The sequence below is a fragment of the Oncorhynchus clarkii genome, chromosome 1 (assembly GCF_045791955.1).
Source record: "Oncorhynchus clarkii lewisi isolate Uvic-CL-2024 chromosome 1, UVic_Ocla_1.0, whole genome shotgun sequence".
Taxonomy (NCBI): Eukaryota; Metazoa; Chordata; class Actinopteri; order Salmoniformes; family Salmonidae; genus Oncorhynchus; species Oncorhynchus clarkii.
Window position 1 is genome coordinate 10483839 of NC_092147.1, and position 18365 is coordinate 10502203.

Sequence of the window (18365 nt, forward strand, 5' to 3'; positions counted from 1 at the left end):
GATCCTCAACTACAGAAAATGTTTGGTTGAGGTTATTGCTGCCAGAGGAGGGTCAACCAGTTATTAAATCCAAGGGTTCACATACTTTTCTCACCCTGCACTGTGAAGGTTTACACGGTGTGTTCAATAAAGACATGAAAACATATAATTGTTTGTGTGTTATTAGTTTAAGCAGACTGTGTGTCTATTGTTGTGACTTAGATGAAGATTAGATCACATTTTATAACCAATTTATGCAGAAATACAGGTATTTCCAAAGGGTTCACATACTTTTTCTTGCCACTGTATTTAGTGAGTCCGTCAGATCAGAAGCAGTAGCGATGACCAGGGATGTTCTCTTGATAAGTGTGGGAATTAGACCATTTTCCTGTTCTGCTAAGCATTCAAAGTGTAAGTATTTTGTGTGTCAGGTAAAATGTATGGAGTAAAAAGTACCATTTTCTTTAGGAATGTAGTGAAGTAAAAGGTGTCAAAAATATAAATTGTAAAGTACAGATACTCAAAAAAACAACTTAAGTAAAAATACTTGAAAGTATTTCACAGGTTGAAAAGCATTAAACATTTATGGCAATTTAGCTAGCTTGCTTGCAGTTACTAGCTAATTTGTTCTATTGAGTTGTTATTTTACCTGAAATGCACAAGGTCCTCTACTCCACCAATTAATTCACACATAAAACTGTCAACCGAATCAATTCTAGTCATCTCTCCTCCTTCCAGGCTTTTTCCCTCTTTGGGCTTTATATGCTGATTGGCATCTAACTTTCATAATAAGGTGTATTACCACAACTGACCGACATCTGTTCATCTTTCAATCACCCACGTGGGTATAACCAATGAGGAGATGGCACATGGGTATCTGCTTCAAACCAATGAGGAGATGGGAGAGGCAGGACATGCACTGTGTTCAGCGTCACAAATAGAACTGACTTCTATTTTAGCGCTTGGCAACGCAGACGCTTGTTTGCGCACGCGAGCATTGTGGGTGCAACGAATGAATAACGTGTACATTTATTTTGCAGCGCTCGCGCATGCGACGCGAACGGTGTGGTCAGCATGTAAGAGACTGCAGGGAAACAACTGAAAACAAGGAGACCACAGCCGTAATTAGTAGGTGTCAGCAGACAGATGTGTCAGCAAATAGAACCTCTTGAGCTCTAGTAGACAGGAGACTAGCAACAAGCCACACAGCCCAGTGACATTTCCAGCTCAAAGGACCATCTTTCCCTGTGGCATCAAGAGGAAGTGAATAGGGCTTGGCAGAAAGAGAGAACGACAGAAAGAGGGAGGTGCCCAAGCTGTTCTTTCTTTATTTCCCATTGCTCTGGCACTTTCAGGAGCCGCCTGTCAATGTGCTGACACAAAATGGAGGGCAAGCGGCAAAACCAACCATTGAATCTCTGAGATTCAGATAGAACTCTTGAGGGGGAGCTCCCTGGCCAGTGGATTGTGTTCAGACCTGAGAGGGGCAGGGGGCGGGCGGGTTAAACGAAAAACACCATCATACCAGCAGTATTTCTGTATTTTGAAAGTTCCATATCTTCAAAACTTGATTGCTAACAGGCAAAACATTTTTGGGATTATGTCAACAATGGACTAAATCGTTTTTGGGTGACGTTTTCCTTTACATGCATCAAAGACTGTGGGAAATAGAGAGGGGCTTCCAGTGGCCCTGGGAGCAGCCCGCTGAACTCACAACCTCATAAATCTGACATGCAGCCAAGCAGAGACAGGGTGTGTGTGTGTGTGCGTGCATGTGTGTCCCCCTTACAGGTGAAAGGCCTGGTCCAAAAACTATTCACATCAGTTTGTCCTCCGGGAGAGGAGATAAAGACATGAAAGGAAAATGAAGCGGAACACAGATGAGGGAGAAACAGGCAATGTGAGACAGCTTAGAAAGACACAGGTTAACACACAAACACTGCACCCCAATGACCTCTTGCTCCAGGCCTAAAACAGTTTGTGTAAGCACTAGACTGTGGAACTGGTATTCAAAGAATTAATTGTATGGTTGTGTAAGAGGATATGGGTAGCATGCGTGGTAGATGACCACACACCTCTAGGTTTAATCTTCGCTATAGTGCTGTGTGTTGGTAGGAGGCACTGGGGTTTCCATATGGTTTATTGTGCATTGACCCACCTGTGTTGCCATCTTGCCGTAGTCAATCCAACGCAGGGTGGCAAAGTTGGTGGACTCTGCGCAGTTGAAGCCGTGGTTGAAACCAGCGTGATAGCCATAAGGAAAGGTGACCATAAACTCGCCTTCTTCCTGAGTGATCTGGAGATGGCAAGAGTTCAAAGGTTAAATGCTCCTCTGTGATGTTGTGACAGAGTATCAAATCAACAGGATGCAGTCGTATAATCTACATGTTACTTGCACACTGATCAATATTTAAAAATTCTGCTTCGGGTTTGGATGACTGACCCTGAATACAGTAAACAGTTGCATAAAAAGTTAAGTCAAACAACATTAAAATGTACATTAACTGACTGAGCATTAATGGTCAACAGAACCAGTGCAGTACAAGCAGTATGCAAACCTCATAAAATGTTGTATCTATATTGCATAAGCAAACATTTTTGGTATTAAACCGGCTTTTGATGGGCAGAGATGAGCAAAACTATGCCAAAATGATGAAGTAATTTACATTTAAGGCAATGAAACTCTGTCTCGGATGGAAGGATTTGGCAAAAAACAGGGTCTTCGCAACCCCTGAAACCCAGCCATGGGAACAAAAACAGATGCTTTCTCTTAATATCCACAATCATTAAGCACTGATGGGAAGGGTGATTTGCTTTTTTTAACTCACCCTTCCTTCCTCGCATCCAGCTTTCCCTCACTTGAGCTGCCTGGTGGCTACTTCTCCAAGAGAACCAGTCCCGGCGATACATGCGTAATTAGACAAGCCAGCAAGCATGGCACAAGAAATTAGCCAGTCCGTGCAAATTAAGATGTTCATTTGATTGCGTTTCGTTCCAAGGCAGAACTAGGGCCATCATTTACTGAGAGCTTGGGAGGGTGAAGACAGTTCACCGGAATTGTCTGCATCTCTTGGAAATGAAGCCTGACAAATTATTTGGCGGTTTTTATTTTGACACTCCTAGTTTTCTGTGGCTGCCCCAATATTAAAATGTCTACTACTATTACGTGAGGTTCATTGGCAATCCCTGACAGAATTATTAAGTCACTAGATTTCTACAGCTGAACTTCAAATATGCTGTACGTTTTGGGCCCTTGATCTGAAGACCCTCTTCATCAAGTCACAGGTAGCCTAGTGGTTAGAGCGTTGGGCCAGTAACCGAAAGGTTGCTAGATCCAATCCCCGAGCTGACAAGGTAAAAATCTGTCCTTCTGCCCCTGAAAAAAGCAGGTAACCCACTGTTCCTAGGCTGTCATTGAAAATAAGAATTTGTTCTTAAAGGAACACAGATTAATTTAGCTTTAAATATAAACTAGTTAGGAGTACTTCTCATGATAGAGAGGAGTGAGGCACATAAACTCAAGACTAAAGGAAGTGGAGCGGTGGGAGACTAAAGGAAGTGGAGCGACGGGAGGCTAAAGGAAGTGGAGCGACGGGAGGCTAAAGGAAGTGGAGCGACGGGAGGCTAAAGGAAGTGGAGAGACGGGAGGCTAAAGGAAGTGGAGAGACGGGAGGCTAAAGGAAGTGGAGAGACGGGAGGCTAAAGGAAGTGGAGAGACGGGAGGCTAAAGGAAGTGGAGAGACGGGAGGCTAAAGGAAGTGGAGAGACGGGAGGCTAAAGGAAGTGGAGAGACGGGAGGCTAAAGGAAGTGGAGAGACGGGAGACTAAAGGAAGTGGAGCGACTGGAGACTAAAGGAAGTGGAGAGACGGGAGACTAAAGGAAGTGGAGAGACGGTAGACTAAAGGAAGTGGAGAGACGGGAGACTAAAGGAAGTGGAGCGGTGGGAGACAGCACGACAGAAGAAGAGAGGTGGTAAGACAGAGTAGATATCAAAGCCTGTTTTGGCTGATCTCATAGCTGCAATAAAGCCTGTGTTATTTTTTACACTCAAATCAAGGGAGAAGCTCTCGGTGTGCATCAGATAACGACACCCCCCCGAAGGAACACGACAAAAAGGAAAAAGAGAAACACGACAACTCTGCAGACAGAGGTGAACTTTGTATGCCCGTATTAGAGAGACTTACACATTATTTCTTGTTTGAAGTCATCAATTTATTTCGCACCATGACAGTTTCTATCTCCTACAATTATTACACACAGAAAAAAATGTAGATGATGATTAATTCTCATCAGTCCCAGAGGTTGGTTGGAGAGCAGCCACACCCACAACAACTTCAGCATGTCTACTGACCCAGACTCCATCATCTAAAAGTGCCATTAGCCTCCACTTAAGTCAGCGAAGGCCGGCTTTCATTCACCCCGTTAATTTCTATCAGCGGTCGGTGCTAGAGTCACAAGGGTGTGTCCCCTATGAGCCCTGGTCAAAAGTAGTGCACTTTATAGGGAATAGTGTTCCATTTAGGAAGCATCCAAATGCTGCACAGGGCTATTGTGTCCTTTCACAGGTTGAAGTACTTCAATTGTGCTTCAGCAAAGGGTTCCATTCAGAAGGGTTATTACTAAAACTGCCGTTGGTGGTGAAGTGGCTCCTTTCTGAGAGCTGTTAACAGGCTTAAGTGGTAACAACAAATGAGTTGAATTGCATTACCGAAAATATCCGTCAAACATAGATGGTTAAAATGAGAAGTGTTAGAGGTCTGTTATTGGTTAAATGTGCATGTATGACATCAATTAGATGGATGCTGTTACTTCCTTTATTTCCATATATATAATCCCTCATGGAACAGTGTTGCTATTAAAACTTCAGAGCCCTAGGCCTGTATGTGTCAAGCGTCTCAGAGCAGGGTGCTGCAGTGTTCATTTTGGCATCCATTTTAGATTTAATAGAGTATTTATGACTAAAATACCTTTTAGTCTCAAGTCACATTTTAGTCATTTCATCCTTAGTTTTAGTTATTATCAGTCGACTAAAACCTGGGACAATTTTTGTGTATTTTTAAGTCGCAGTCATTTTAGTCAAATATTAGTCCATTTATTTCCATGTGCACATTAAGATAGGTCTATTTGCCCTCATACAGTATAGTTGGCACATTGCCATTGTGGCAGATTGTAACCAATGGCAGCCATGATTACCTTATTCCATATGAATTCCCATTTAATTCCCATTCTCATTTAACTTCTCAAAGTATTGCCATGCAGGACTTCGCTGCTGTCGCCTACCTTTCCCTGACATCTTTCCAACTGTTAAATATTATGACATGGTGGGTGGAGTCGACTACCAAATAATTGATTGGTCGACTCCTTGCACGTGGACAGGACAGCCACCAGGCAGGCAGTCAGAACCGTGCACTAGGTCTATCTATCAGTATAGACAGGTCAGCCACCAGGCAGACAGTCAGAACCGTGCACTAGGTCTATCTATCAGTGTAGACAGGTCAGCCACCAGGCAGACAGTCAGAACCGTGCACTAGGCCTATTTGTCGACAATCAAAAGCTGTATCTTGCAATGGAATGCTGCATCTCACAATTTTTTGGCTTGTAATGTCTCGCAACTTCATTAAAGCTGAGCACATCATCAACAAAAATACGCTGGGATATTGAGATGAGCAAGACGAAACAGTGCATGAGTTTGCGTCATACTGTTCACAGCGTGGTAACCAGGACACCTAAACAACTGATAAGTTGAGCTTCACACTTGAATGCTCTTAGTTGTTGTCCAACTTAACCCGCTATGATGTTTACTTTCTGCATCTACCCCCAAAAATAAAATAAGATATTTTTCTTAACGTTAAGGATCTCAATTTCATTTAAAAGTTTTAACGTTCAGAACCGTAATACTGAGATGCTTTATAAAAAAGGATGCAGGCTTTCTCCAGAACTCAGCGCCCCCCCCCCCAGACCTCAGCGCCCCTCCCCCCCAGACCTCAGCGCCCCTAACCCCCAGACATCAGCGCCCCTCCACCCCAGACCTCAGCGCCCCTCCACCCCAGACCTCAGCCACCACCCCCCCAGACCTCAGCGCCCCTAACCCCCCCAGACCTCAGCGCCCCTCCCCCCCAGACCTCAGCGCCCCTCCCCCCCAGACCTCAGCGCCCCTCCCCCCCAGACCTCAGCGCCCCTCCCCAGCATGACCTCAGCGCCCCTCCCCCCCAGACCTCAGCGCCCCTACCCCCCAGACCTCAGCGCCCCTACCCCCCAGACCTCAGCGCCCCTCGTCCCCAGACCTCAGCGCCCCTAACCCCCAGACCTCAGCGCCCCTCCACCCCAGACCTCAGCGCCCCTCCACCCCAGACCTCAGCCACCACCCCCCCAGACCTCAGCGCCCCTAACCCCTCCAGACCTCAGCGCCCCTCCCTCCCAGACCTCAGCCACCACACCCCCGGACCTCAGCGCCCCTCCCCCCCAGACCTCAGCGCCCCTCCCCCCCAGACCTCAGCGCCCCTCCCCCCAGACCTCAGCGCCCCTAACCCCCAGACCTCAGCGCCCCTCCCCCCCAGACCTCAGCGCCCCTCCCCCCCAGACCTCAGCGCCCCTAACCCCCAGACCTCAGCGCCCCTCCCCCCAGACCTCAGCCACCACCCCCCCAGACCTCAGCGCCCCTCCCCCCAGACCTCAGCGCCCCTCCCCCCCAGACCTCAGCACCCACCCCCCCCCCCCCCCAGACCTCAGCGCCCCCCCCCCCCAGACCTCAGCGCCCCTACCCCCCAGACCTCAGCGCCCCTCGTCCCCAGACCTCAGCGCCCCTAACCCCCAGACCTCAGCGCCCCTCCACCCCAGACCTCAGCGCCCCTCCACCCCAGACCTCAGCCACCACCCCCCCAGACCTCAGCGCCCCTAACCCCCCCAGACCTCAGCGCCCCTCCCTCCCAGACCTCAGCCACCACACCCCCGGACCTCAGCGCCCCCCCCCCCCCAGACCTCAGCGCCCCTCCCCCCCCAGACCTCAGCGCCCCCCCCCCCAGACCTCAGCGCCCCTCCCCCCCAGACCTCAGCGCCCCTAACCCCCAGACCTCAGCGCCCCTCCCCCCCAGACCTCAGCGCCCCTCCCCCCCAGACCTCAGCGCCCCTAACCCCCAGACCTCAGCGCCCCTCCCCCCAGACCTCAGCGCCCCTCCCCCCCAGACCTCAGCACCCCCCCCCCCCCCCCCCACCCCCCAGACCTCAGCGCCCCTCCCCCCCCAGACCTCAGCGCCCCTAACCCCCAGACCTCAGCGCCCCTCCCCCCAGACCTCAGCGCCCCTCCCCCCCAGACCTCAGCACCCCCCCCCCAGACCTCAGCACCCCCCCCCCCCCCAGACCTCAGCCACCACCCCGGTCTTCCTGCCATTGCTCGTTCTACGACCCACCCTGTCGAAGGGGATGCTGTACTTCTTCAGTATGGACGGGGAGATGAGAGTCATCTTGTGGCGGAGAAAGGCGTCACAGCCCTGGGAACTGCCTGGGAAGAAACCTGCAGGTGGGGGAACAACACACAAAAACACCACATTACTAAATTGCCTCCCATTTCCTGAATCCACCTGTTGTGGCATCCATACTAGTGAAACGTGTTCTGCATGTGAAATATGGCGTGTTTCCCAAGGGAAATTGTAACATTTAAAACCTCAAACAATACACTATAATTTTGTCATCGGCTTCCTGCTTATGTCGACTACATAACCCCACGTCCGGGGAGTGGATAAGCCACAGGAGGGAGGTCTGGCTTCTTACAGACAGAGACATTGCAGGACAGGCTTACGCTCTCCTCCCAAATGGGAGATATAATTGGTGGTTGGGGGTTATCAGTAAAGAGCTCTCCCCTCTGTCAGACGGAAAACATGGGGGTCACAGCGCTCTGAGCAACATGCAGTGCACGCCCAGAAAGTCTTTAATTATCATAATTTCCTTGGTCCCACAATCCCTCCCTTTGTGTCGGACCCCGGGTCACCGCCAACGGGTCACCGGACCAGGCTGCACGACAAGCCAAACTGAAGAGTGAGAAACTTTTGTTGACACATAGGAACATACCTCCGCCGACCAGCATCAAATGGTGCCTGGTGATATCATATAAAGTACTTGAGAGCTTGTGCCAGCTGTGTCATGACACCATTTTCTTTTTTCAAACTTGTGAAAGCATGCGAGTGGCGGTTATTTTCTGCATCATACCATTTCATCTTTCTTTTGTCTTTTTTTTAAAGACTTCTACGGCCCATTTATGTCGCCTTTTCTACACAGACTTTTCAGGGCGAGAGGTGGCTGTCCCCTAAACAAAAACTAATCTCAATCATGTGTAAAACCCTCACCTCTTTCTTCATCGCCCCTCTTCAGAGGACTACAATTCATTTCACGACCAGAGCCATCTCTTCAAAAACAAACCAGCGTCTCTCGTATAATCATTAGTGTCCGAGGCCTTCAACTTACTAGAAAAGAGGGAAAGAGATCTGTTTCTCTGTCTCTCGCTCTCTCACACCTCTGACGAGCCGTCTGTGCCATGCCTCAAAGAATGGGAGATCGTTTGCCCAGTTAAACTTTAATGTAACTGACAGTATAATCGAGGCCCATTTCAAACTTCATTTTCATTGCATTGTTTCAGAGCCTGTTGGTCTCAGAGGCTCTTTCTCTGGCGGCTGCTGCGTGAGCTGATAAAGGTGAATAATGTGCTGCCGAGCCCGTGTATTAATCCCCATTAAAATGCAGCTGGCACTGTGAAACTCTCCCCGGGGCAATATTAACTTTAAGCTTCATTTTGTCCTTTGAGTTTGAGATGAAGTTCTCTCTCCTAAGTGATTTTTCTAAGCGATTTCAAATGGGGCTTTCTCCATTCTGATTGTTTTATACTGTTCAATCAAACTTCAAATCAAAAAGAATCTATTTCTGCATTCCCTGCACTCATTTGAGATCATTTCCACACTGCCACTTAGAGCTGCACGATATGGCAAGAAAAATCGAAGCTTTATTTATTTTCAACAATAACTGCAACATGACTTGCAATTTTATATGAAAAAAATAAAAACTTGGGTGAATTGTTGGAATCATGGATGTAGAATAATTATTATTAGTATATGATAGTGGTCACTTTGAACACAGTGTTGTTTGACATGACAATGAAAGAAAAAGCCAGGCAGGAGTTATTGTGACAGGGTAGGAACCAAAGGGTTGGTCAGAGTTTCCTAGGGGACCCAATAACCTTTGGCTACATTGAATGTTCTCTTAGCTATTACGTGCAGCTAACATATTCATGCTTCACCTATTTCTCTTTGATTTAGAAGACACTGTTGCACAAACACGTCAATTTAGGTCTACACCATCACTGGTATCAGGCTTCATTAGCTAGCTACGTTTGTGCTGACTCATAGCCAACATAGCTATTAGAATTAGCTAATTAGTGGCTAAAACTATTAGCCACAACTTGCGTAGAAAAGACAAACTAGCTGTTTGCAGACAGTAAGATACAAACTAATAGCATAATTATAGAACGCTTGTGGATTTATATTAAGAGCAAAGTGGAAATCAGCAGTGTTAGCATGTGCTGCATTGACCATGCAGACTGAACGCAAGTTGTCTCATGGTCGAGCAACAAAAACTGTGCTCCTTGAGTGACGGGGGGCAGGCCTCGGTCTGTGTGAAAAGCGGCATGGAAATAGAGATAGCAGAGTAAACTAAATAAACTAACTCTACACACGGCGGAGTGGCGTATCACATTTAGCAAACCAAACACTAAAATACCATTATAGAATGTCAAGTAAAAACTGAAACCGTTCCGTGGCGGTATATAGTAAAACATGGTCAGTGTGCATGAGGATCTGGAGTAGTCTTACCTTGAGCCAGCCTCTCCAGCCTTTTCCCGTGCTCAGGTGGGATGGCATACCTGAATGGAGGGAAAGAGAAAGAGAAAATTAAGTGGGTGAAGGGGAATAAAGAAGAGAGAAGGAGAAATTACAGTTTAAGGATCTAAATGCTTAGCACTCTGGTCAAAGTCCTCATTACACACACACACACACACACACTTAACTGGGCTAATATCCCAAACATGAAAGGTAATTAATCAGACCATCTTTGAGAAATCAAATGACGAGGACTTTGTAGTGCTCTTTCCCCATTTCAAATGAAATCATGTGAAACCAAGGGAAAGAGAGAAGAGGTAAATCTCTCCCTATCTGTCCGCATTAGAGAGCCAGAGCTTTTACTGCATTTGTTAATACAACAATTATTTACTACAGTTTAGAGAACGCTTAACCCCTCAGAGACCTCTGTATAACGCACCATGTACAAAATCTGCACCTCAACCTCCCTCTGGCCAAAAGCTTGTTTCAGTGATCAAAATAGAAAGGCAGATTATGGAGTCTATGGTGACGGAGTGCCGCTGTGTTAGACTGCCATCGGGTGGGCGGAGAGGGGAGTGCATGATCATTAGTTGTAGGTAAAGAAGGTGGTCAACTTGCAGGTTTGTCTCAATATTACAATCTGTGTGTGTGTGTGTGTGTGTGTGTGTGTGTGTGTGTGTGTGTGTGTGTGTGTGTGTGTGTGTGTGTGTGTGTGTGTGTGTGTGTGTGTGTGTGGGTGTGTGTGTGTTATATTGCAGTACCAGTCAAAAGTTTTAGAACACCTACTCAAGGTTTTTCTTTATCTTAACAATTTTCTACATTGTAGAATAATAGAAGATATCAAAACGATAAACACAGAGTTATGTAGTACTACATGATTCCATGTGTTATTTCATAGTTTTGATGTCCTCATTATTATTCTAAAATGTAGAAAAACCTTGAATGAGTAGGTGTTCTAAAACTTTTGACTGGTACTGTATGTAAATAAGGTATTTCTGTTTTGATTTTTTTTCTAAAAAACTTTTTTGCCTTTTCATTATAGGGTATTGTAAAATTGTAGATTTTATTTAATACGTTTTAGAATAAGGCTGTAACGTAACAAAACGTGGAAAAGGGAAGTGGTCTGAATACTTTTTGAATGCTCTGTAGATCATTGTTTTTTTCTGTGATCAAATTAACATTATTTCCGCCCATTCTCAATGCAACAAACCAAAACAAATCTAACTTTGCCAGATTGAGCCTGTGATTTTTATGAAGGCAGAGCCAGAGCGCAACGCAGTAGAATTCTATTGGTGGGGGTAGCCCACAAGCAGTCTTTCAATCAGCCGCCAGTGAATACGCTTTTCAGATCAGGGGACAGAGCCGCACGTGTTATTTGCTAGTTAGCGAGTTACCAGCCCAGTTATAGATAAATATAGGTCAGCAAATGGGGAATTACTGCTTCCTACAAGAGCACAAAACATGTAGGCTACATTTCAAGCTGTCTTTGATAAGCCAGTCATGTAAAAATCTTATGTTTTAAAGGCGCAGTGTTGTATTTTGAGACAGGCTTGATATGCGTAAACACGGGCACCCTCATAGATATCATCCTAACCAACCTGCCCTTTTTAATCGACCTGGCCGGGGTATCCTGGAATGATATTGACCTTGTACCATCAGTAGAGGATGCCTGGTTATTCTTGAAAAGTGCCTTCCTCACCATCTTAAATAAGCATGCTCCATTAAATAAAAAAGATATAGCCCTTGGTTCACTCCAGACCCAACTGCCCTTGACCAGCACAAAAACATCCGGTGGTGTTCTGCATTAGCATCGAATAGCCCCTGTGGTATGCAACTTTTCAGGGAAGTTAGGAACCAATATACACAGGAAGTGGGGAAAGCTAAGGCTATCTTTTTCCAACTGAAATTTGCATCCTGTAGCACAAACTTAAAAAAGTCCATCGAGAATAAGAGCACCTCCTCCCAGCTGCCCACTGCACTGAAAGGAAACACTGTCACTAGGAAACACTGTCACCAATGATAAATCATATAATAACTATAATTGAGAATTTCAATAAGCATTTCTCTACGGCTGACCATGCTTTCCACCTGGCAACCCCTACCCCGGTCAACTGCCCGGCACCACCCACAGCAACTCGCCCAAGCCTCCCCCATTTCTCCTTCACCCAAATCCAGATAGCTGATGTCCTGAAAGAGCGGCAAAATCTGGACCCCTACAAATCAGCCGGGCTAGACAATCCCTCTCTTTCTTAAAATTATCCACTGCAATTGTTCCAACCCATATTACTAGTCTGTTCAACCTCTCTTTCGTATCATCTGAGATCCCTAAAGATTGGAAAGCTGCTGCGATCACGGTTCTGACTTGGGATATGTGGACAACTACAAATACCAAGGTGTCTGGTAAGATTGTAAACTCTCCTTCCAGACTCACATTAAGCATCTCCAATCCAAAATTAAATCTAAAATCGGCTTCTTATTTCACAACAAAGCATCCTTCACTCATGCTGCCAAACATACCCTCGTAAAACTGACCATCCTACCGATCCTCGACTATGTAATTTACAAAATAGCCTCCAACACTCTACTGGCTGCAGTCTATCACAGTGCCATCCGTTTTGTCACCAAAGCCCCATATACTACCCACCATTGCGACCTGTACGCTCTCGTTGGCTGGCTCTCGCTTCATATTCGTCGCCAAACCCACTGGCTCCAGGTCATCTACAAGTCTCTGCTAGGTAAAGCCCCGCCTTATCTCAGCTCATTGGTCACCATAGCAGCACCCACCCGTAGCACAAGCTCCAGCAAGTATATCTCACTAGTCACCCCCAAAGCCAATTCCTCTGGCCTCCTTTCCTTCCAGTTCTCTGCTGCCAATGACTGGAACGAACTACAAAAATCACTGAAGCTGGAGACTCATATCTCCCTCACTAGCTTTAAGCACCAGCTGTCAGAGCAGCTCACAGATCACTGTACCTGTACATAGCCCATCTTGTAAATAGCCCATCCAACTACCTCATCCCCATACTGTATTTATTTATTTATTTTTCTTGCTCCTTTGCACCCCAGTATCTCTACTTGCACATTTTTCTGCACCTCAATCACTCCAGTGTTTAATTGGTATCAATATTGTAATTACTTCGCCAACATGGCCTATTTATTGCCTCCCTTATCTTACCTCATTTGCACACAGTGTATATAGATTTTTTTCTACTGTATTATTGATTCTGTTTGTTGTTTGTTTATTCCATGTGTAACTCTGTGTTGTTGTTTGTGTCGAACTGCTTTGCTTTATTCTTGGCCACGTCGCAGTTGTAAATGAGAACTTGTTCTCAACTAGCCTACCTGGTTAAATAAAGATGAAATAAAAAATACAAATATAATAAAATAAAACTATAAATACAAAAGTATGTGGAGACCCCTTCAAATATACATGTCGAACATTTTCAAAATCATGGGCATTAATATGGATTTGGTCCTGCCTTTGCTGCTATAACAGCCTCCACTCTTCTGGGAAGGCTTTCCACTTGATGTTGGAGTATTTCTGTGAGCACTTGCTTCCATTCAGCCACAAGCATTAGTGAGGTCTAGCACTGACGTTGGGCGAGTAGGTCCGGCTCGCAGTCGGTGTTCCAATTCATCCCAAAGGTGTTCAGTGGGGTTGAGGTCAGGGCTCTGTGCAGGCCAGTCAAGTTCTACCACACTGATCTCGACAAACCATTTCTGTATGGACCTCACTTTGTGCACGGGAGCATTGTCATGCTGAAACAGGAAAGGGCCTTCCCCAAACTGTTGCCACAAAGTTGTATAGAATCATATAGAATGTCATTGTAGGCTGTAGTATTAAGATTTCCCTTCACTGGAACTAAGAGGCTTTGCCCGAATCATGAAAAACAACCCCAGACCATTATTCCTCATCCACCAAAATTTACAGTTGGCACTATGCACTGGGGCAGGTCGCATTCTCCTGGCATCTGCCAAACCGAGATTCGTCTGTCAGACTGCCAGATGGTGAAGCGTGATTCATCACTCCAGAGAACGCATTTACCACTGCTCCAGAGTCCAACGGCGGCCAGCTTTACACCCCATCCAGCCGACGCGCATGGTGATCTTAGGCTTGTGTGCGGCTGCTCGTCCAAGAAAACCCATTCCATGAAGCTCCTGACAAACCGTTTGTGTGCTGATGTTGCTTTCAGAGGCAGTTTGGAACTCTGTAGTGAGTGTTGCATAACCGTAGGGACTGCAGGTTAGGAGTCAACCTGTGCAGCACTACTACATTGACACTCCAACACACACACACATTGCCTTCAGAAAGTATTCATTCCTGAATTCAAAATGTATTCAAATTATTATTTCATCTACACACAATATCCCATGATAATGACAAAATGAAAACATGTTTTTTAGAAATGCATTAATAATTAAATACAGAAATCTCATTTACATAACTATTCACACCCCTGAGTCAATACTTTGTAGAAGAACATTTGGCAGCGATGACAGCTGAGTCTTTCTGGGTCTCTAAGAGCTTTCCACATCTGGATGGTGCAACATTAACTCGTTCTTTTCAAAATTCTTCAAGCTCTGTCAAATTGGTTGTTGAGCATTGCTAGACAACCATTTTCATGTCTTGCCCTAGATTTTCCGTCAGATTTAAGTCAAAACTGTAAATCGTCCACTCAGGAACATTCACCGTCTTCTTGGTAAGCACCTCCAGTGTAGATGTGGCCTTGACTTTTAGGTTATTGTCCTGCTGAAAGGTAAATTCACCTCCCAGGATTTTGCCTGTGTTTGTCTATTCCGTTTCTATTCTTTCCTTTTTAATTCTCACTCCTCAGCGATTGCAAGCATCCCCATAACATGACGCAGCCACCACTATGCTTGAAAATACAGAGTGTGATACTCAGTGTTGTGTACAGTTCTATTTGTCCCAAACATAATACTTTCTATTCAGGTCAAAAAGTGAATTGCTCTGACATTTTTTTGTGCAGTATTACTTTGGTGCCTTGTTCCAAACAGGATGCATGTTTTGAAATGTGTATTCTGTACAGGCTTCCTTCTTTTCATGCTGTCATTTAGGTTAGTATTGTGGAGGAACTACAATGTTGTTAAACCATCCTCAGTTCTCTCCTATCACAGCCATTAAACTCTGTAACTGGTTTAAAGTCACCATCGTCCTCAAGGTGAAATCCCTGAGCCGTTTCCTTCCTTTCCGGCAACTGAGTTAGGAAGGACGCCTGCAGCTTTGTTGTGACTGAGTGTATTGATAATTAATAACTTCACCATGCTCAAAGGGATATTCAATGTCTGCTTTTAATATTTTTACCCATCTACCAATAGGTGCCCTTCTTTGCAAGGCAATGGAAAACCTCCCTGGTCTTTGTGGTTAAATCTGTGTTTGAAATTCACCGCTCGACTGAGGGACCTTACAGACAATTGTATGTTTTGGGTACAGGGATGATGTCGTCATTAAAAAAAATGGTTAAACAATATTATTACACACAGAGTGAGTCCATGCAATATATTAGGAGACCTGTTAATAAGCCCATGTTCACACCTGAACTTATTTAGGCTTGCCATAACAAAAGGGGTTGAATACTTGACTCAAAATAAATTACAAAAATAATTCCTCTGACATTATGGGGTATTGTGTGTAGGCCAGTGACAAAACATCTACATTTAATACATTTTCAAACTTCAGGCTGTAACACAAAATGTGGAAAAAGTCAAAGGGTTGTGAATACTTTCTGAAGACAACATATACTCAGTTCTGTCTCACGCTTCATAGACGACGCTGCTGCTACTCTATTATTTATCCTGATTGCCTAGTCACTTTTACCCCCCTACATATTGCCTCAACTACCTCGTACCCCTGCACCGGTACTCCTTGTATATAGTCTCGTTGTTGTTGAATTGTGTTACCGTTTCCTTTTTTGACATTATTTTCCTACTTTTTAACTCCGTATTGTTGGGAAAGGGTTCGCAAGTAAAGCATTTTAAAGTCTACTAGTTGTGTTCAGCGGAAAATTAGATTTGAACTACCAGCTCTATTGGCATAGCATCAAATGCGATTTTGTAACGCTGACCAGGGCCGTATGTATCCAACGTGTCAGAACGAGTGCTGACTGACAATCAGTTTCGCCTTTCAGATCAAAATTAATAAGATTGAATAGAAAGGGGTGGACCTGATCCTAGATCAGCCATCCTATTCTGAGATGTTAGTTACATACTTAGACCGCTGCGCCACTAAGGCACTGCATCTCAGTGCAAGAGGCGTCAATGCAGTCTCTGGTTCGAATCCAGGCTTCATCACGTCTGGCTGTGATTGGGAGTCCCATAGGGCGGCGCACAATTGGCCCAGTGTCGTCTGGGTTTGGCCGGTGTAGGCCGTCATTGTAAATAAGAAATGTTCTTCACTGACTTGCTTAGTTAAATACAATTTTAAAATTTTTTAACTTTTTAATTAAATGTGCATATCTATGGCTCTGATATTAAAAATGGGGTGCTTGTGAATGGCTTACGAGCGTCGCAAAATAAATGTAGAAATCCATGTTATTCAATTATTGCACCCACACTACTCGCGGGCACCAACGAGTGTCTGCGATGAAAGGGCTAAAATAGAAATCCTTTCTATTTCTGACACAGATCGTGCTGAAAGTCCTGCCTCTCCCATCTCCTCATTGGTTTATAGAAGCAGGTACCCACGTGCCATCTCCTCATTGGTTATACCCACGTGGGTGAATGAAAGATGAACTGTTTTACCGGTAGTCGTTTTAATACTATGAAAGTTTAGATGCGGTCACCATATAAATTAAAAGATGAAAAAGCCTGGAAGGAGGAGAGATGACTAGAAACAATTCGGTTGGTCGTTTTATGTGTGGATTAATTGTCGGAGTAGAGGACTTTGTGCATTTCAGGTAAAATAACAACTCAATGTTTATATCCCAGGACAAATTCGCTAGCAACAAACAGCACGTTAGTGAAATAGGACAAGTTAACGTTAGCTAGCAAGTGCAAGCTAACTAGCTAAATTGCCATACATGTTTAATGCTTTTCGATCTGTCCCCAAATTAATGTCATTGGTTCAGAGTTTTTAAAATTTTAACCTGCATGTCGTGATCGGGTTTGGTGTGTGGGGGGGGGCAAAATAAATGTATGCACGATAGCGCACGTGCGCAGCCGGTTTGGGTTCCGTGTTAGAGTAGGGAGAATATGGGAAAGGGCATATAGAAATGTGTAAGCGACATTTGGAATTTGACCCTAAACTAACCTGCGACACAGCAGGGTTACCAAGGGAACCAAAGTCATGAAAACGTTTAATATCCCAAACCAATATCCTGTTGAATAAACTCCAAATTAATTACAGTTCATCAGTGTTTTAATACGGTTGTTCACGGCTGCTCAACTCATCTCGGTTTTGCTGAGCTACACAGCCAAGCCAGTTGATTTGCAACACATAGGCTTGTGGTGTTGCGTGTCAACGCAGTCTTCAAGATGTAGCTCAATAACACACACACACACACACAGTAGTTTAACAGACAAGACTGGTCATATCATCTCTCCATTCTCTCCTGGTCTTGGTCGAGTTTCCCCCCAAAAAAACAACCCTTTTAACTTTAAGATAATCGTTCGTCAACGGCCTACCAAGATAACCTTAGTGCTAAAAGAGGATCTTTATGTCGTCTTTGGGAAACGTACCTGTCAAGGCCTTCTAAAAAGGTTTCAGATTCACAATGCAAGCGGATGGAAAACATCCCGTTGACATCACTATAATTTGAACTATTGCCAGTTGTCTCCATTCATTAAACACTTCCAATGCAACAATACTGTGGCACTGACATCTCCATCCTTCCCGAAGAGACACAAAAACAGCCAGCGTCATCTAATACCTGATAAATCTATAAAATTAAGTGAACAATGAACCCATAATGGACTCTCACTCTGCATAATAAATGGAGTCAATGCAATTTTAAGATGTTCATTTTCAGCAGTTTCTCTTACTCTCTGCAAACCACCGGGCAATGTTTACAGCATCTGACAACAGATTATTTGGGGGGGTAATGACAGACGGCAGCAGAGTTGGAGGGGAATGGAGTTAATTTCACAGTGGCTGCACGGGGGGGGGGGGGGGGGGGACAGCTCCTTGCACACAGTTTAACATACTGTAATTACCCCCAAAGTGAAAATGATTCAATTTCCAAAAAAAAGAGGGGAAGAAGTGTGTGTGTGTTTGAATGTTCTCCCCACTACACACACATTCACGGTTAAACAGAGTTGTGGGGTGCATCCAAGTGAGTAAATGTACTTTTAACGAGTGACAAGGGAAGATTACTTTTCCTCACAGGGGCATATGTAAGAGGGAAAGCCACTCACACACACACACACGCACGCACGCCGCTCTCACACACACACACGCGCCGCTCTCACACACACACACACACGCGCCGCTCTCACACACACACACACACGAGCCACTCTCACACACACACACACGCGCGCCGCTCTCACACACACACACGCGCCGCTCT

At 45.2% G+C, this 18365-nt stretch overlaps 1 protein-coding gene across 2 annotated transcripts in view; it reads right to left on the minus strand.

Moving 5' to 3' along the window:
• LOC139420304 (lysine-specific demethylase 4B-like) overlaps nt 1-18365 on the minus strand; it is an 86280-nt gene that overhangs the window by 51659 nt on the left and 16256 nt on the right. For both annotated transcript variants that reach the window (XM_071170290.1, XM_071170377.1), the window contains exons 6-8: nt 9835-9884; nt 7387-7490; nt 2138-2275 (exon numbers count right to left, since the gene is read on the minus strand). In XM_071170290.1, the coding sequence (XP_071026391.1) occupies nt 2138-2275; nt 7387-7490; nt 9835-9884 (292 nt within the window). The remainder of the gene's footprint in view (nt 1-2137; nt 2276-7386; nt 7491-9834; nt 9885-18365) is intronic.